Source organism: Bubalus bubalis, chromosome 14 (genome assembly GCF_019923935.1).
Source record: "Bubalus bubalis isolate 160015118507 breed Murrah chromosome 14, NDDB_SH_1, whole genome shotgun sequence".
NCBI lineage: Eukaryota > Metazoa > Chordata > Mammalia > Artiodactyla > Bovidae > Bubalus > Bubalus bubalis.
In genome coordinates this window covers 29034766-29054653 of record NC_059170.1, presented here as the reverse complement: position 1 = coordinate 29054653, position 19888 = coordinate 29034766, and the positions used below count along the sequence as shown (strand labels likewise).

The 19888-nt window shown below is 54.7% G+C and overlaps 1 protein-coding gene across 1 annotated transcript in view; it reads right to left on the bottom strand.

Annotated features, from left to right (window-relative positions):
- Positions 1-368: 368 nt before the first annotated feature.
- The window catches only part of NTSR1 (neurotensin receptor 1), a 52441-nt gene continuing 32921 nt past the window's right edge, over positions 369-19888 (bottom strand). Inside the window, exons 3-5 of the mRNA XM_025263819.3 lie at positions 7731-7932; positions 3825-3915; positions 369-2821 (exon numbers count right to left, since the gene is read on the bottom strand). Coding sequence (XP_025119604.1) covers positions 2572-2821; positions 3825-3915; positions 7731-7932 — 543 coding nt within the window. The 3' untranslated portion in view covers positions 369-2571. The remainder of the gene's footprint in view (positions 2822-3824; positions 3916-7730; positions 7933-19888) is intronic.

Sequence of the window (19888 nt, the reverse complement as noted above, 5' to 3'; positions counted from 1 at the left end):
CCCAGGGAGGAGCCAGGCTGGTTAGAGGGGCCATGGAGACCAGGGTCAAACAGTCACAGGGCCCCGCATCCCCTTGGGTGGGCCTCACCTGTGCCCAGACCCCAGATCAGGACACTGGGTGGCAGGTGTCACTGCACAGCCAATGTGGACCCGGGTCCCCACATTCAGGCCCCATGGGACCTCATGCTCAGGAGAGGCCCCTCACAGGCTGCTGCTGAAAGCTCTGGGGGCAGGCGGGACCTGAGCTGGGGGTCCTGACCCCAGCCCCCCAGCTCTGGGAAACGGGACCAAAGCACATGTTTTTTTGGTAAAAGGGCCAGCAGAAGGCTGTCGCTGACACAGTCACTGTCTGATGAGTGAGTGAATGGCTGCTGGTAGGCCCATGGGGCCCCTCTCCCATGTAGGGGTGCATCACAGGCTCACAGGCTCCTTTACTTCTTTATTGAGGGGGTGTTCCAGTCCCTACGGGACATTAGGGTGGTTGGGCAGTGCACACCGTGGGGTTTCGCCATCACTGGTGACCAGGCTCATGGGCACTGGACCCTGAGACGGGACATAGACACCACTCAGAGCCGGCCTCTGGCATTCCACGGTGACCTGACCAGGAGCTGGGGTAGTTCAGGAGGGTGTCTGACAGGGCACAGACCCAGGTCCCCACTGATGTGAAGTGGGCAGACAGTAAGGTGGGTTTGGAGCTCAGTGGCAGGCCCTGGTCGTGTGCCCCCAGGAGGGTCTGGGAGGCGGGCATCTCATCTCATTCCATGTCCTCTCCGCCCCTACCTCAGGGAACCGTCCTTCCATCGTCCAAGCTTGGTCCTCCAGAGCCATCACACTCAGCTCTGGCTGAGTGGGTGAAGTCACCATGCCCACTACTCAGACAGGGAAACCGGGGCTTGGGGAATTGCAGTGTGTGCATGGTCCAGGGAGGCCAGAAGGGTCTGAGGGTCTGTCAGAAAGAGTTCAGGTCCTCCGCCAACCAGCACCTGGGACCAGACTCAGTCTTTGCTGAACTCCAATGCCCACTCGCTGAGCAGGGCAGGGGGCTCCCCTACCCCTGTCCAGAACTGACACCCATGTGGGAGCTCTGGGCTGGCCTTGTCCTCTGTGCCGATGGCCACTGTATCACGGCAGGGCTGCCTGGCATGGGGACCAGCTGTGGGCTGACTCTCCTGGCCTGGTTCTTGCTGAACAGCTTGGGGGAGGATTTGGGAGGGTCAAGTGACCCCCGATCCATAGCAGAGCCCAGATGTGACATGCCTGTGGACACTGTAGCGTCTGACTCGCCGTTTCTGTGGATGGAGGCTGAGACCAGACCAGGAGCAGCTCTCAGATCCTGAGTCAGTGCCACCCATGTGGTTGTCTGCCCATCTTCCCATCGGTCTGACTGTCTCCCTTCTGGGCCAATGTGTTCCAGGCCCAGGGAAGACTTGTTTTAAAAGGTCTATGTTTCACTTCCGGTCTCTTGTCCACTCCTAGTCCGGCTGGTACAGAGCAGCTCCCCCGGGGCTGCCTTCCTCTGGCTCAGGGCACCTTCCTGGGGCTGGGCTGTCCTGTCTGAGACTGGCTCCCAGAGACCAAGGAGGCGCCTGCTGTCCAGGGCATCTGAGCTGGGGCCAGGCATGACGGACGAGTCTCGGTCTCTGCCTGGCTGCTGGCCAGCAGGCAGCCTGTACCCATGGCTCCTCCTCTTCACCTATGGCCCCAGGGCTGGCATTTCTTGGAGACCTGGTCGACCCTCCTCCACCTTGGGTGTCCACCCTGAAGCAGCTCGGAGCCAGGCTGCAGGACCTTAGCTGGACAGCAGAAATGAGAGTGCGTGGGGATGTCCCTGTCCTGGACTGGGCCACCAGGACCCCACGGACCTGGCCTTGTTTTTGCAGAGTCAGAATGGAGAACTGGGAGGCTGAGCTGCCCAAGGTGTCCCTGCAGGGCTTTGCTGCCTTGGCCAGGGGAGGACATGCGAGGATGGGGAGGCCCAGGGCTGGGCGATGGCAAGCTGACCCCAGACCTCTGGTGGCATCAAAGCTTCCTGTGACACCACCTTGGAGGGGGTGTCGAATGCCTGCTGCACAACGGGCTGACTTGGTCTTGAGCTGACCGGAGGTATGACAGAGGCCCTCGGCGGCACCAGGCCTGTGGTGGTTCTGCCTGCCGGGCTCTTCTCAGCGCCAGCTCTTAGGGTCACTGCCCTCCAATGTCAACTGGGCTGCCCAGCAGCCTGCCTTGATCTGCCCCTTTCATTTTTTTCTCCCTAAACATCCATTAGTTTGAGAACAAAGAAGACTGCCTAACACCCAACACAAATTTCTCCTCATTAAAGGCCATTTTTAGATCTGGGAGGAGAGCAATTTCTCTTGCTTTCAAAGAGGAGAGGAGGGAGGTGGTGGGGAGAGAGGAGAAGCTGAAAAGAAATGGGGCCTCTGGGATATGGGTGCTGGGTCCTGGACCTTGGATGCCAGGGAGCAGGCCCCGGGATGACTCCCTCCAGCTCCCAGGTGCTGAGTGGATGGGGGTGGAGGCTGAGTGACCCCATCCTGGTCCCCTCCCAGCTCCCTCCCAGCCTGCCTGGTGCTAGTACAATGTCTCCCGGGTGACGTTGCTGGAGAAGGTGTGGTTGCTGGACACGCTGTTGGCCTTCCTCGAGAAGGCTGGCCCCCTCTTCCTGCGGCCCCCCAGGGGACAGAGACAGGCCAGGGTGGACAGGAAGATCTGGCGGAAGTTGGCAGAGACGAGGTTGTAGAGGATGGGGTTGATGGTGGAGCTGACGTAGAAGAGGGCGTTGGTCAGCATGTAGAAGTAGTGGTAGAAGTCATAGAGGAACCTGGGGGGAGAGAACACTCAGGTTGGTGGGCCCAGACACACAGGGCGGCCCTGGCCAATGTGGGGATATTTCATAATAACCTCCAGGACTCTGGTTTCTCTTGAGAGGTTGTTCTGTATACACTTCTGCCCAGCACCGGTCAGCTGAGCTGCTGAGCTGAGCTGCAGCCACCCTCCCAAGGCAGGGTGTGCAGCTTACCTTGGCCACAGTCTCCACTTTTCCCTGCTGCCCTGTGGGTGTGCCCTTCCTGTCCAAGATCCCAGTCACCCCAGGGCTGCCAGGCTCAGCTGGGGCCTGGCCTTAATGAAACAGCCAGGGTAGGAGTCCCTCCATACAGCTCAGACAGTTGTGCACCTCACCTCGACTTGCTTGCCTCCATGCACAGGGACGTCACGCCCTCACCTGGCAGCCCTGAATCTCAGAAACCCTGTGTTTGGGGCTATGCTCCACACCCTGCACCTTCTCCTCATTCAGCCTAGCTGTGCCCTCCGCAGCGGCTCCCTGTCACTTGGAAGAGCCCATGACCCTTGACCTGGAGCCCTGCTGTGCAGAGGAGCTCACCCAGCAGGGTTCAGATTGCCGTCATGGGAAGGCCAATGCCCGAACATCACAGCATGAGCATGATGTTCTTGGAGCCCCGGATCCTCCTGGTGGATGATTCCTCCAGGCTGGGGGTGGGGGTGGTCCAGGGACCCTGACGGTTGCCATCTCTCCACCCACAGCCAGCAGGGCCAGCCCTTCCTTTCACTCTCCAGACTCCCCCAAACCTGCTGACCATCTTAGGACCTGCTTTCCTTTTCTGAAGCAGCTTCCAGGGGTGTCTGTCCCTCCACGGCCTTCTGTCCCCCCAACCCCATCACAGCCATGCCCGAGCGCCTGCTGGGGGACACTGACTCCCACCCCTACCCTGAGCAGCCCCTCTCAGTGCCCCAGCCCCACCTGTTTTGGGGAGCATGCCCCCGGCCTGAGCCTCACCCCCTCGGTCCCTGCCTCCTGTACTCACGGGGTCCACTGTTTGTCTGAAATGTAGCAGAACATGAGGCGTCGCACGTGGTAGGGCAGCCAGCAGACCACGAAGGCGATGACCACGGCACCTGAGACATGGAGACACTGGCCTCAGAGAGCTGGAGGGAGAGGCCCTGTGCCCATGGACTGGAAGACCCAATACTGTTGAGATGCCTATGCTACAACAGATCTACAGGTTCAGTGCAACTTCTGTGTAAATCCTGATGACATTTTTTTGTAGAAGTAGAACTCATTGGGAATTTCAATGGGTGCTGAATAGCCAAAACAGTCTTGAGAAAGAACAATGCTGGAGGACTCATCCTTCCTGACTGCAAACTCCCCCACCACCCACAAAGCTACAGTCATCCAAATGGAGTGGTAAGGGCATAAGGACAGACATGTAGACCCATGGGCCAGAATGGATGGTCCAGAAATAAGCCCTTCCAAAAACGCTCAAATGATTTTCTATTGGGTACCAAGATCAAGGGGGGAAGGACTCTTTTCAACAAACGCTCTGGGAAAACTGGATCCCCACATACAAAAAATGAAGCTGGACCCTAATCTCACACCATCCACAAAAATTAACTCACAGTGGATCAGAGATCTAAACATAAGAGATAAGAGTATAAAATTCCTAGAAGAAAAGATACAACAAAATTTTCACAACAATGGATTTGAAAATCATTTCTTGGTGATGGCACCAAAGACAACAAAGGAAAAAAATAATTTGGATAAAAATTTAAAAACTGTGTATTAAAGGATACAATTGACAAAGTGGAAAGACAACCTACAGATGGGAGAAAATGTTTGCTTCACATCTGATAAGGGATTAATATCCTGGATATATGGAAAACTCAACAACAAAACTCAAGCAACCCAATTCACAAGTGGGCAGAGGACTTGAATAGACATTTCTCCAAAGAAGAGATACAAATATGCAATAAGCACATGAAAAGATGCTCAACACCACTGATCACCCAGGAAAAGCAAATCAAAGCTACAATAAGATACTGCCTCATATTCCAATCGGAGAAGGCAATGGCACCCCACTCCAGTACTCTTGCCTAGAAAATCCCATGGATGGAGGAGCCTGGTGGGTTGCAGCCCATGGAGTCGCTAGACTCGGACATGACTGAGCAACTTCACTTTCACTTTTCACTTTCATGCATTGGAGAAGGAAATGGCAACCCACTCCAGTGTTCTTGCCTGGAGAATCCCAGGGACGGGAAGTCTGGTGGGCTGCCATCTATGGGGTTGCACAGAGTCAGACACAACTGAAGCGACTTAGCAGCAGCAGCAGCAGCATATTCCAATAGGATGACTATTATAAAAAATAGTAAAACCCCAGAAAATAGTAATTTGTGGGAGGATATGGAGAAACTAGAACTTTTTTGCAATGTTGGTGGGAATATAAAATGGTGCAGCCACTTGAGAAAATAGTATGGCTGTTTAAAAATCTTTTCTAATTCAAAAAATTAAACATGAGAAAGTACTGTGAAAGTGAAAGTCGCTCAGTTGTGTCCGACTCTTTGCAACCTGATGGACTATATGGTCCATGGAATTCTCCAGGCCAGAATACTGGAGTGGGAAGCTGTTCTCTCCTCCAAGGGGTCTTCCCAACCCAGGGATCCAACCCAGGTCTCCAGCATTGCAAGAGGATTCTTTACCAGCTGAGCCACAAGGGACGCCCAAGAATAGTGGAGTGGGTAGCCTATCCCTTCTCCCGTGGATCTTCCCGACCCAGAAATGACCATGTGATTCAGCAATTCTACTCCAGGGCGTGTGTGTGTGTGTGTGTATGTATATACATGTATGGATGTGAGAATTGGACTGTGAAGAAGGCTGAGCGCCGAAGAATTGATGCTTTTGAACTGTGGTGTTGGAGAAGACTCTTGAGAGTCCCTTGGATTGCAAGGAGATCCAACCAGTCCATTCTGAAGGAGATCAGCCCTGGGATTTCTTTGGAAGGAATGATGCTAAAGCTGAAACTCCAGTACTTTGGCCACCTCATGCGAAGAGTTGACTCATTGGAAAAGACTGATGCTGGGAGGGATTGGGGGCAGGAGGAGAAGGGGATGACAGAGGATGAGATGGCTGAATGGCATCACCAACGTGATGGATGTGAGTTTGAGTGAACTCCGGGAGTTGGTGATGGGGGGGCCTGGTGTGCTGTGATTCATGGGGTCGCAAAGAGTCAGACACAACTGAGCGACTGAACTGAACTGAACTGATATATATATATAACTGAAAGCAGGAACTCAGATACCAGCATCTCATAGCTCTATTCACAGGAGCTGAAATCAATGGAGAATGGGTAAACATGTGGTCCTTGCATACAGTGGGATATTATTCAGCCTTAAAAAGAAAGGAAATTCTGACACAGGCTACAAGGTGAATGAACCCTGAGGCTACTACATCACATGAATAAACCAGTCACAAAATCCACAAATACTGTATGATTCCACTTATATGAGCTCCCTAGAGGAGTCAAATTCATAGAGACTGAAAGTAGAAGGTGGTTGTCAGGGGCTGGGGGAGTGGTGAGAGCTTGTTACTAATGGGAAAAGTTGCAGTTTTACAAGGCGGAAAGGGATGGTGGTGATGGCCCCATAGTGATATGATTGTCTACACAGCTGCCAAACTGCACACTTAAAATGGTCAAAATGGTAAATTTTATGCTGGGCATATTTTACCAGAATGAAAAAGAGAGCAATAAAAAGCCAACTGCTTGGGAAAACTTGGGGCTGACTATGCTGTCTTGGGGAAGAGAGAAGCATGGTCCCTGAGATAATGTCATTGTCTTGGGGTTGTAGAAGGATCTGTGGAGGTCTTGGGTTTGGGGCCCACACCCTGGCTGCTGTCCTGATCCCACAGGCCCTGAGACCCACACTGGAGAGTCTCTGGAGACCGCAGGCCTGGGGTGGGGAGGCCCTGACAAGGGAGCTGCCTGCTGGAAGCAGCAGAAAACAGGGGTTGGAGACACCAGGAGTTCCAGAAAGCCTATCCACACACAGCAGATACAGATGCTGCAGCCTTGCCTGCTGGACACCGCCTGCTGGTCACTTGATACCAGGCTGCAGGGAGCTGAGCCAGGCCAAGGGCTAAACACGCCCAAAGTGACTCTCCCATCACTTACAGGATGCAGATGGAGGCAGAGATGATCGTATCTGGGAAATACTGGAGTAATAAATGAATAAAATGAATTTTACCTGTTTCTTTTTACTGTTTAAAAACATGGTTATTGGACCATTTAACATCTCATGTGGGGCTTGCAGGCATCATGTTCCTGTTGGGTAGAGCTGCTGGGACCTTTTCCTCTCAAGACCAGTGGCTGCAGATGGTGAGGGGCTGGCAGCTGGGGCAGGGAGGGAGATGGGAGGGGGGCTGCTGGGACCAATGGAAGTTGGGGGTGGGTGCTCTGGGGGGCTGAGTGAGCTGGGGCTGCCTCAAGACAGTGGGGAGGGGTAGGTAGTTTTGAGGACCCTACGTCATGATGCCTTCTGCAGGCCCAGACCAGGCCAGGGACAGAGGGATGGAGGCAGGACCCTCACAACTCACAGAAACAGAGGGTCCACTCCACCTGACCCTCCAGGATTTCAGGATGCCCTGTTAGAACCTGTGAGGGGGGACGGTACCTCTGGCCTTTCCAGCTGGCCTAGCATGCATGGGGACCCCAATTCTGCAGCCCTGGCTTTGTGAGCAAACTACCTGATTTAAAGCCACGCAGAGGCTTGCTAATCGGTGAATGGGTGGACGAGTAGTAAATGAAGAACAGCCCGATTCCTGGAGGAACTGGCACCCCAAGCCTTGGACTGGCACGCTCGGTTCCCCAGCTCTCTAGACCTCCCTGTTTGTGGTACCAAGCTCACCCCCACACCCACCCCAGGGCCCAGAAGTTACGTACGTAAGACCCGGACGCCGTGGCGCAGGGCCTGGACCCGGCCGGGCTCGATGGACATGCTGAAGGAGCTGTGCTGGTCCCCGACGGTGCACACCTGGCCCGGCTCAGCGGCCTGGCGGACCATCACGGTCAGTTTGTTGGCAATGACGGTGTTCAGGAAGGAGATGACCACCATGGGGAACACGAAGGACATGAAGGTGTTGATCTGCATGAGAGGGAGGAGGGTGGCTCTGAGACCTGGGCAGGGACGCGCCCTGGGGCCACCTGCCCCCTGGCCCTCAGAGAGACAGAGGAGGGTGTCCCTGAGCCCCAGGTGGGGATGTGCCCTGGTGCTCGCCCGTCCACCGGCCCAGGTTCAGGGGCTGGAGGTGGGAGTTGCTGGGTCTGCCCATCTCCAGGCCAGCTCTGCTGGCTGGCTTGAGGGTCTGTGGCCTCTCTGCCACCTCAAGGAACCCCCAGCACAGGGCCCAGCCTGGAGCATCCCGGCTGTGGTGAGGGTCTAGGCTCTGCATTTCCAGGTCTGGAAAAGGATGTGCCCCCACCTGACCTCTCTTCAGCACAGCCCACCCAGCGTCCCTCATCCTGCATGTGGACAGCTCACATTAGGACACAGAGCAAGGACCCTGCCTACTGCCCTGTTGCCCACTGCCTCTCAGCTCATTGAAGAGCACTTCCTGTTGTCTCCTCTATCTTCCACCTCTCTTGGCCTCTGGGGAGACCGACTCTCCAGGTGCCAAGGGTCTTGATGAAATCACCGGCTCAGACCTGAACTTGAGCCAGAGCCTGGCCCTTTGGTGATACTAGGCTGACCCACCTTCGCAGGCACCTGCTCAGCCCGAGAGGCTCTGGCCTCTCTGAGAAAGTGCTGTTGTTCCCAATAGGGACACAAACCTCCAATGGATGTGTGTGACCCTGACCAGTGATGGGGACCGGGTCTCCCATGGTCCCAAATCACCTCCCAGTGGTGGTGGTGGTTTAGTCACCAAGTCATGTCCAACTCTTGTGATCCCATGGACTGCAGCCTGCCAGGCTCCTCTGTCCATGGGATTTTCCATGCAAGAATACTGGAAGGTGTTGCCATTTCTTTCTCCAGAGGATCTTCCCAACCCAGGGATCAAACTGGGGTCTCTTGTATTGCAGGCAGATTCTTTACCTTCTGAGCTATAAGGGAAGAGGGGAGTAACAACTTCTGGTGTAAAATTGCACTTGGCTCTGTCTTTTGAGTGCTCAGCCCCACCGAGCTTGGGGGAAAGGTCTGGAGACTTGGACAATGAGGGGCTGGTGAAGCCAAGGGGCAGCTCTGGCTGGGGACTAGGTAGGCGTGCAGGCCCAGGAGACAAATCAATTCCCAAGAGTCACCACAGCCAGGTATAATTTAACAAAACAAATGTATCCAACACAGATTTTAAATGTCAAAACATTTGAAATACCACACCTCACTGAGCACAGACAGTGAAACAGCCATATATGGGGGCTGCGAGCAGTGGACCAGGGCCCAGGCTGGTGGGTTGCAGGGTCTGGTCTGAGGCCCTGGCGGATCCCTGAGTTGGAAGAAGTCCAGGCACTGACCTTGAGGTTCCAGGGTGGGGCGAGGGCCCCAGCACTGAAGCCCCCCAGTAGAGGTTTGAGGATGAGGCTTGGCCAGCAGGGGCTTCCTCCTGGTGCAGGAAGAGGGGGTGCCTTCCCTAGGCTTCTCCTGCCCCTCCAGCCTGGACTGTGGGGTGTGCCAGGGGTCTGCTTCATTTTGCCAGGGTTCCCAGCATGGATGGGGGCTCAGGCTTCACCCAGTTCTGCACTCTACACCCCACTTCTGGGAACAGGGGAGCAGCCCACTCCCAGCTACAAGCAAAGAGGAGTGAGTCTGCTCAGCCCTGTGCAAGCCGTCCAGGAAACACCAGAAGTGCGGCCACAGGAGAGACAGAAGGGGGAGGAGGAGCAGCCGGGCCTTTCCTTCCAGACAGAGATGCCTGGGTGTGGAGGGCTCAGCTTTAGCCTCATCTGTACGTTTGTCCCAGTGACACACGAGACCATGTGGGGATAGAAAGGCAGACTCTAAAGTTCAACTGGAAAAAACAATGTAAGAATGGCCAGGACACTTCTGGAGGGAAGGATGGCAGGTCAGCAGGGAGGCCTTACTCATATGGGAGCTTACTAACAGAGACGGCACAAGATTTGTTTGCTGCAAATAACTCAGGGGAGCAAGAGAGGCCCAAAACGTTCCCAAGGAGGCAAACATGGTAGATGGTGGAGGTGGCGTCCAAGCAGCGGGGGAAGTTGGTGACAGGCTGCAGAGCTAGGGGTGGACGCTCAGGGCCTGCTGCATCCACTGTCCCTTCCTGGGACCTCCTTCTGCTGCCCAGGAACCGCCCACCCCTCCTGGATTCCTGAACAATGGGCACATTCCATAAGGCCCAGGTGGGTACTCTGGACAAATGCAGGGTGCATGCTCGCCTCTGCACCAGTCACGCTTGTCCTCTGAGAACAGCCCCAGACCTGATGTTCAGGAGAGACCTCACCTCAGGTTGAGGGTTGGGAGGCTGCTGAGTAGGAAACTGCTTTTTGTGGCCATTGATACTCTTTTCTCACCTCTGAGGGAAGGACCTGCCTAACAGTGAAACTCCCACAACAGGGGAAAGGAAAGCACCCTGGGGACACTGAGCTCCTGGATCCAGCTCTGCCTGCAGTCATCCTTCCTGGACTTTCAGTCCTTCTTGTGCAAAATAAATATTCCTTTATTGCCCTTAAGACAATCTGAATGAGTTCCTGGAATGGGTACTCTGACTCACAGAGATCTCTCTCTCTCTCCCTCACACACACACACACACACACACATACACACAAATCAAGATCAAGCAAAGATTAGAATACAGAAATAAAAGCCACAAGTCTGCTAGAAGAAATTATGAAATTTTTACTATCGTGATGTACTATTGGAATTAAAAAAAATAAAGTAGTTTAGGCGCTGCTGGAAAATTCTGCTATAAAAGTTAAGTGGTGGGAAAAAATTCTCTCAGTCCCAGGAGAAATTCCTGCCCCACTGTACCCTGCAATCACTCCTACAACTATGGCCCTGCCCTCTTGCCTCTCACTTCAGGCGATAGGGTGTGGAGAATAGGACCAGACCCCCGCCCCAGGGAGCCAGGAGGGCACAGTCTGCAGAGCTGGAGGGCCCGGGTCCTGGTGCAGGGCAGCTGCCCATCTCCACCTCAGAGCCCATCTTTTCTGAGATGGTAGCCAGGCACACTCTGCCACAGCCTCGAATGACCACGGGGCAAGCTCCAACTACACCGGGCAGCCTTCTTGGGGGTGGATGGTCTTCTGAGTGACATGTTGAGATGATTCCCTGCCCCCCTCCTCCTCTGGGGTCTGCACCCCTGAGCTGAAAACTCCTGAGTTGGGCAGGACCACCAGGAAGTTGCAGGACCCCCGACCTGTCCACTGGTTAGCTTTGACCTCAGGTGGTCCCAGAGGGGCATGTTGGCCTCAGCATTCTCATCACTAACAGGGAGACAATGACAGTGCCAGGCTCAGGGCCAGAAGCAGAATTCACGCTGGGTTACCCAGGACTAGGGCTGCAGCCTGGGGCGAGAGGGGTTGGCATGGGTGCTCTGAGTCACTGCCTGAGGACTCCAGGCCTGGTCTCTGCCCTCCAGCATTTGCAATTTTGTGAGGGACAGAGAGTGAAATGGTTAAACAATAATAAGATAGTGGAACAGGACACAAGTCTGTCTGGGAGGGGAGGCTGTCCCCGACCCGCCCACAAACAGGTACAAGGTGCCAATGGGAAACACATGGCCTGGCCCGGCCCCTGGCCCTCCACAGCCCAGGGTCCTCACGCCAATGCAACTCCTCTGCCACCCCCTTCAAGGCTGTTGTCCTGTGCACTCTTTCTCTGAGAAGCCATAGCTGGTTTTGTGCCACCTGTCTCCCCCTGATTGATCCCATTGTGTTTAGTAAAGAGCTGGCCTCTGGACTCCCAAGCTTCACAGCTCAGCAAGCAGCCCGTGGTGAGTGGGAAGGTGCAAAACACTGCTCAGGGTGTTGGCAAAACCCAGCAGCTTGTGCAGCAGCTTCTGAAGCTGTGGGGGACAGGGGAGGTGGAGAGAAGGGACTTCCTGTCTGAACTTCCACTGTGGAGCCACTGGGATGGCCTCTTTGACTGGGCAGAGGTCACTCCCAGCAGGCGGCCAGCCCAGTCAGGCCCAGGGTTTAGGGACCACCTCCTTCTAACCTCAGGGAACAAACCCTCCTCACCCAGCAAACACTGAAAGTCCCCTCCCCTTGTGCATGCATCCTTGTTAAGTTGCTTTAGTTGCATCCTACTTGTGCGACCCTATGGACCGCAGTCCACCAGGCTCCTCTGTCCATGGGATTCTCCAGGCAAGAATACTGGGGTGGGTTGCTTTGCCTTCCTTCAGGAAAAAGTGAAAGTGAAGTCGCTCAGTCGTGTGTCGACTCTTCGCGACCCCAAGGACTGTAGCCTACCAGGCCCCTGCGCCCATGGGATTTTCCAGGCAAAGGTACTAGAATGGGTTGCCATTTCCTTCTCCAGGGGGTCTTCCTGACCCAGGGATCAAACCTGGGTCTCCCACATTGTAGGCAAATGCTTTACCATCTGAGCCAAACTCACGGGTCAAACCCATGTCTTCTGCATTGCAGGCAGATTCTTTACCACTAGCACCTCCCCTAGTGGGAAGCCCTCCCCTCCCCTTGGCCACTGCCAAAGGCAGAACAGTGATGTAAGTCACTCCAGGGCCCCTGTCTGTCACCATCACTCAGCACAGCCTTGCTCAGAAAGCGAGAACCCAGAACATCTTCAACACCCACTGCCTGGGCTTCTTGATGAGTTATGATGTATCCACACCACAGGGCACTGTCAAGACAGAGAATGACCGACAGGGAGGGTCAACGTCATGGTTTAGTGAGGAGAGCAGGAACAGAGCAGCTGGCTTCTCTGAGGAGTAAGAGGCCAGCTCAACACCAGGCGGCTCCCTGGAGAGAAGCCTAACAGAGGCCAACCCAGGGAGAGGGCTGGGAGCTGGGGGCTCCGGGCACATCCTCTTGACCTTAAATGAAATTAATGAATTGAATGAATGTGCATCCTGTGACAGCTGCCCAGGTCCTGTATCCATGGTGACACGCCAACCACACACCCCTCTTGCCTCCCTGGGGTGGAGTGTTGTAGGTGGAGGGGACCAGATCTCAGAACATCCACTCTCACATCAGGGGCAGGACACTGGGTCTGGGATGGCAGAAAGGTCCTTCCAGGTGACACAACCCAGAATCTCCTGGGGCCGACACCATCTGGGGTGACTTCCCTCTATCATCCCTCATCTCAGTGGCCCCCAGATACTCCAGACATTGCTGGGACCCCTCCAAGAGGGTGCACAGTCCACAGCAGACAAAAGTCTGGGAGAGAAGACAGACCAACATCGAGGCCCACTGCTCTGTTGTCAGGTCAGTGCTGACCACAGAGCAGAGCGTCTGAGCCTCCCCCAGAATTGCCTGTGCTGCTCAGGCACCAAATTAGTCATGTTAGTGCCTGAAAGGGCACCTTGGAGAGGGGGCTCCATAGATTGGGTGCACCTTGGGCTTAGCTTGACTGCTCGGCCACTGGTCTTGTTCCTCACAGTGCAGTCCCTCAGCGTTAGATGGTTCCAGTACCAGAATCTGGCTCAGTATAAAAGAGGACATTCTAAGTCCCTCTAACTTCCACTTTCTAGATGATACACATCATAACCCTTGACAGATGTATTCCACCAGCCAGACCCACGCTTAGCGCTGTGCACGGGTCACCTTGTGGAGTATGCATGGAGAAGCTACTGCTACTCTCATTTTACAGAAGACAAAGCCCAGACCCAATCTGACCTGCATCCCGGCGCTCACCTCCATCGTGGGGCTGGTCTGTGAGCAGAGAGTAAGTGAACAGAGCACCCACTGGTTGTGGGCAAGTGGAGGGACCTCATCCTCATCTGTAAAGCCTCGGGGGGGGGGGCATGCCCCACCCCAGATTCCCAGAGGGGACACTTTGGGTAATTGCAGAAATTTGAGCACACTTTCTAGTGCAAAGGCCATGACTCCTTTCAGGACTGAACCTCCATCCATCACTCTCTCTTTCTTTGGTCTCCCCTCTGCTCCACTCTGGTTCTCATGCTCATCTTCTGGCTTGGAATTTCTGGGAGAGGGTGGACCAGGGTCACCAGCGACTCAGAGTGAACAGAATACTCGAGCCCCAGAGAGCCTCGGGGATCAGAACCATGGACAGTGCCCACTGGCCGCTGGCCTGGAGGGGAGAGAGACTGGAGAGATTGGGATGGGGAGGGCCTGGGTCGGGGGAGTAGGGCCAGCTTGGGGCAGGGGCCATCAGGAACACTCCACACTGTCCTCACTGCTCCTAGACTCTTTGTGACCTCTGATGAGGGGCAGGTGAGCAGCCTGTAACCTCTACAGGAGCCTCACCAAGTGCTCCACTGCCTATGCAGGCAGCAGCTCTGTCTGTGCGAGTCTTTGTCCTCTTGAGTGCTGGAGCCACAGAGATATGCTACCTCCTCCCGCACCCCCCGCCCCTCCTGGGTAGTCACATCCTGTCTGCTCCGGCCGTGCTGCACTGCTGGCACCAGCCCGGCTCCAGGAGACCCTCAATTGGATTAGGGAAATGGCCTCTCACCACCCCTGCCCCTCCACCCCTGCTGGGTCAGCCGTGCTCCTCCTCAAGGAGAGAGGAGGGCACTCCTGCCCTCAGCAGCACACAGGCCAGGTGCTGGGGCCTGGACTTGGCTGTGAGCTGGTGGGGGCTCATTCATCACTCTGGGTGTGGAAGCTGGGGTGGCAAGTCACATTCCAGTGATTCCAGCCCCTCTCAAAACGGCTTCAAAACCATCTGTGGGCTGGAGGCCTGTTTGCCATGTTTTCAAACACCTCTTGGCTAAAAAGCCCATGAGAATATTCAGACCAGTGGGATGTCTGCTGATTAGCCACCAACAGGGCTGGAAAAGTCCTTGACCAGGACAGGCACAGGGCAGGGGATGGAGGCCTAACCCCGGGCCTGGCCCCCACCTCTGTGCATGTGGGCAGGAAGGCACCTTGGTGGTCACCCGGGTACCTACATGGAATCATGGTCTTATCCGGACCCATTCTTCACACCACAATGGCAACAAAGTCTGCCTTGCAGGGCAGCTCCCAGACAGTAAAAACTGACTGCTGTTACCCCACTATCCAAACAAGAGCTCCTGTGGTCATTGCCAAGCCTCCTGTTTGTGTTTTCCTGCTGTGTGGGACCACAACTGGACTCAGGACCACCAGTGGTGCCAACTCGACACCTGTTTTGGAGGTTCCGTGTGCACCTTGAAGGAACTTATGCATCAGAGAATGCTCTCGGCTCCAAGCCAGGAAAACCTGGGGGCCTGGTCTTAATTGAGAGACTCTAGGGCCAGTGGCAGAGAAGGCAATGGCACCCCACTCCAGTACTTTTGCCTGGAAAATCCCATGGATGGAGGAGCCTGGTGGGCTGCAGTCCATGGGGTCACTAGAGTCAGACACGACTGAGCGACTTCACTTTCACTTTTCACTTTCATGCATTGGAGAAGGAAATGGCAACTCATTCCAGTGTTCTTGCCTGGAGAATCCCAGGGATGGGGAGCCTGGTGGGCTGCCGTCTATGGGGTCGCGCAGAGTCGGACACGACTGAAGCGACTTAGCAGCAGCAGCAGCAGCAGGGCCAGTGGATGTGGGGAGTGGATTTCTGGGGAATTGAGCAAACTCCCTAGCTGTGCTGGAGAGTGAGTCCTGTAGGACTGGGCACCACTGTGCTGTTGGGACCGGGGTCCAAGCTGGTGTCAGTGTATTCCAGAAAGGGATTACCAGGAAGGAGTGGTGTCCCCGCTGCAGTATGACTGTCCCTCACCCTGTCCTCCACCTCCAGGGCTGGTGGGAGTGGCCCTACCTTGAGTTCACTGGCAGCTGATTCTCCAGCCCCACAATTTTTAGTGTTTTCTGGCCATGTAATTGTGTGGGCAGCTCAGCAAATATCCTGTTCCTTCCCAATTTCAAATTACCGTCCACTGACGTGTGGTCACTGCTCTCCCCGTGGATATCAGGCCCTGAACTCTGAGTCTCGGCTCCTCTCAATAGAATTAGAGCTCTGTCCTTGCTTAGGGCAATCTGATTATGGTGGACTTGCAGCCGAGTGGCCGGTGTCAGGGAGGGGGCCTGAGAGCGGCCATCCACATCCCCCTAGACGCCACTCAACCAGCGTTTGGCTCTAGTTTTCTCCCAAGCTGACCAACCCCTGGGCATGGGGGGCACCCTGTGCTCTGGGCTTGACCCTAGGAAATGACACAGGGGTTCCCTCAGCCAGGCCTCCTGGGGCTTCCACCTGGATGGCTGTGATGAGGAGGGAGGGTGCCTTAGAAGTGACGGTGGGGTCCTGCACTCCCACTGCACTCAGCCTCTACCAGTGCGGGTGGGCCTGGCTGCCCTGCACTCTAGGATCACTTCACTTCCATCAGTGAAGTGAGAGGGAACAACTTGGGGGGCTGGCCGGCATCCTGAAGTTCCTTCTCCCACACCCGTATCTGATGAAGACCACTCTTCCTCCACCCCCAAGAGACTCCTAGCTGCGTGACCACATGGGGTCCACTGCACTATCCTCCTTATGGCCGTGTGGGGCCCTCTGCAACAGGGAACAGGCTTGGCTTTTGCGCGTTGTGGGTGGCCCAGGCATACGTGGCTCTCCACCCTTTGCATGTGTGTGTGGGGGTCCTGAAGGGTGATTTCTATTTCGAGAAGCAGAGCGAAGAGCAGAGCCACCCAGGCTGGGGCTGGGCCAGGCAACCCAAGCACGTGCCCTTCTCAGACTGGACCTGCCTCCTGCCTATAAACACAGGGTGGCTGGTCCACCTGGAGGACCAGGGGATGGAGGCAGCCCAGGCCGGTCCCCAGCTGCAGAAGGACCCTGCGTGACCCAGGCCCTGGGTGCCTGGAGCACTATTGACAGTCTGATCCTGAGGGCCGGGGTCAGAGTGGGTGCTGATTGGTGCCCAGGGGAGCTTCACTCTCTTGAGAGGCAGGCCAGCAGCTCACAGGGACTGTGAGAGGCTTACTGATGCCCCACTCAAGGCTCATCAGCCCTTTCTTTCCTCGCAGGAACTCGAGGTGGCTGTGACTCAGACTATTACCTGGAGATGCGCCTGGGCAGCCGGCTCCCTCCCAGTCCAGGGGCCATGGATGGAGGAGCAGGGACAGGCTCTGTGTCTCTTCTGGAATGTTCCAGCACCCTCCTTTGTTTATCTGAAGTTCCCTTCCTCAACCTTTCACAGGCCCTTACCCCCCAAGTACTAACAAGAAGTCCTGTGAAGACAGGGGGATGCGGTGGGAATGTTGGACAGGGATCATTTGTGTCATTTGACTGGACTGTCTGACCCCAGAACTTGGGGACTGTTTTTTAAATTTCTTTGTAGACTCTGGTCCTAGGGACAGGTTGCCAGCAGCTGGCTGGCCAGGAGGGGACTGGTTTCATAAAGGTAACTGGATACCACCTGTGATGTCCCACCCTTCCAATCACACTACACAGAAAGGGGGGTGGGCAGAAGGGTGGAGCTCTTTTGCCTGTATTTCCTATGAACCAGCAAATATAACCTGTGGGTCTGACTTGAAAAACCAGCAGCATGTAATTAAAGCTTGACAGAGGAGAGCTGGCTGCTGAATGAGCTTAAGTGACTGTGAAATTAACCGCGAGAGGGGATGGCAAGAGGGGCCCATGCAGGTGAGCTCAGGTCGAGTTGAGTGCCAGTTGTCCTCCCTCAAGCCCCCAGACACCAGTCACACTTCGGTGGGCGTATTGTGCATGTGTGTCTGTATGTCTATGCATGTCTATGTGGGTATATGTGTGTGTGAGCTGCACGTGTGCACAGCTGTCTTCCATGTCTGGTCCTGTTCAGCCCTTTGGTGCAACCAAGCAGGACACTCTGAGCTCTTCATGAAAGGGTTAGTTGCTCAGTCATGTCTGACTCTTTGTGACCCTATGGACTGCAGCCTGCCAGACTCCTCTTTCCATGGGATTCTCCAGGCAACAATATTGGAGTGGGTTGCCATTTCTTCTTCCAGGGGATCTTTCCTATTCTGTGATTGAACCCTTATCTCCTGCATTGGCAGGTGGATTCTTTACTGCTGAGCCACCAGGGAAGCCTTCTTGAGGCAACCCCCTCACATCCTCTGCTTTAGCTCATCTCTGAAGCACCAGATAATAGTATCTGATGCACATTCCCAAGTTATGGCACAGATGCTGAAAGCAGATGAAGATGGCAACTACTTGAGGACCTTGCGCTCGTAGCCCCCAAGCCTCCTGGAGCTGGAGGACTGATAACCTGAACCCCAGTGGCCCCACTCCAGCACCTCTGCACAACCAATCAGAGAACTGTACAGGAGTTGATCACACACCCTGTGATGCCCACCCCTCCTCTCAGCCAGCCTTTAAAATGCTCCCCTGAAACCCATCAGAGAGTTCAGGCTTTTTCAGCACCAGCTGCCCTGGACTCTGGGTTTGATGCCAACAGTAAACCGTACACTTTCCTTGTCACTGGACTGGCTTTACTGTGCGTGGGTGAGAGGACTGATGTGGTTTGGTGATGTTGGCTCAGGAAGACCCAGGTGGTGACTCCAGTGACAGAAATGCCTCATGACCGAGGCCTTGGCCTCCCCACAAGTGGTCTCTGAGAAGACCATCAGGTTCCAGGTGTCCAGCTGCTGCACCCCAGATCCTGAGCAGACCCCACACCCCCCAATCCATGTCACCGCCAAGGGGACATGTTTCTAAACAAACTTCCCCTCAGCCAACATGGGCCTCAACAGTCACCACTCTCTGGTTTCTGTGGAGGGAGAACAATCTGGGTGATATTCAGCAGGTTCTGAAAATTAGACTCTGATCAAGAGGGCAGTTGAACATGGAGTCCAAATTTGGTGTTTAGACCAGATGCCTTTGAAGAAAGCTCTGAGCCAGAAATGGGGTTTGACTAGAGCCTCGGCTCCCTAGACACGTGTCCCCTGACCCCCAGGGAGTAGCCTCAGCCTCATGGGCCACAATGGAGTAAACAGCCCTCTCTTGCCTGTGCATTGATTTATTTTACATCGTTTACCCTCAGTTCAGCCTCACATTAATTAATGGGGGAACGGGACAGCAGCCTTGAAGGGGACGGCAGAGGCATTGTCTTGGCTTGGCGTGAGGACCCTGGGCTGCAGGAGGTCAGGGGCTGGGCCAGGCCATGTGCTTCCCATTGGCACCTTACACCTGTTTGTGGGCAGGTTGGGGACAGCCTCCCCTCCCAGACAGACTTGTATCCTGTTCCACTTTCTTGTCATTGTTTAACCATTTCACTCTCTGTCCCTCACAAAATTACAAGTAGTGGAGAGCAGAGACCAGGCCTGGAGTCCTTGGGCAGTGCCTCAGAGCACCCACCCCACCTCCCACCCCCAGCTTGCAGCCCTACACAGAGGGTAACTGCTTTGGACTGAACGTGTGTCCCCCCAGTCTAACCGCTGAATCCCAACCCCCAAGGTGATGTGTTGGGAGGTGATGAGGTCATAAGTGTGGAGCCCCATGATGAGCTTAGAGGCCCCAGGGAGACCCTGCCCACCCACCCATGTGAGGACAGCAAAAGGACATGACCCTTTTTTCCTTTTCACTTTCTTCTTCTGCTTTTTTTTTTCTTTTCTCTATTTTATGATTTTAATTTTCTTAAACCTATTATATATTTTTATACATTTATTCCTTTGTTTGCCTTTCCTACTATTCTTTTCCCCTTCTAGTTAAACTTCAATGTATATAAATCTTCTTCATCTACCTCTATTTAACTTTGCATATCTATTCTTTCTTTCTTTTCTTTCTTTCCTTTCCTCTCAACATATTTGTTAGTTTTGTTTTCATTGCTTTATTCCCCACTTGGCACCTTGCTTTAGTTTTGTTTTCCAGTTTGTGCTTTAGTTCAGTTCAGTCGCTCAGTCATGTCCGACTCTGCGACCCCATGAATCACAGCACGCCAGGCCTCCCTGTCCATCACCAACTCCCGGAGTTCACCCAGACTCACGTGCATTGAGTCAGTGATGCCATCCAGCCATCTCATCCTCTGTCATCCCCTTCTCCTCCTGCCCCCAATCCCTCCCAGCAT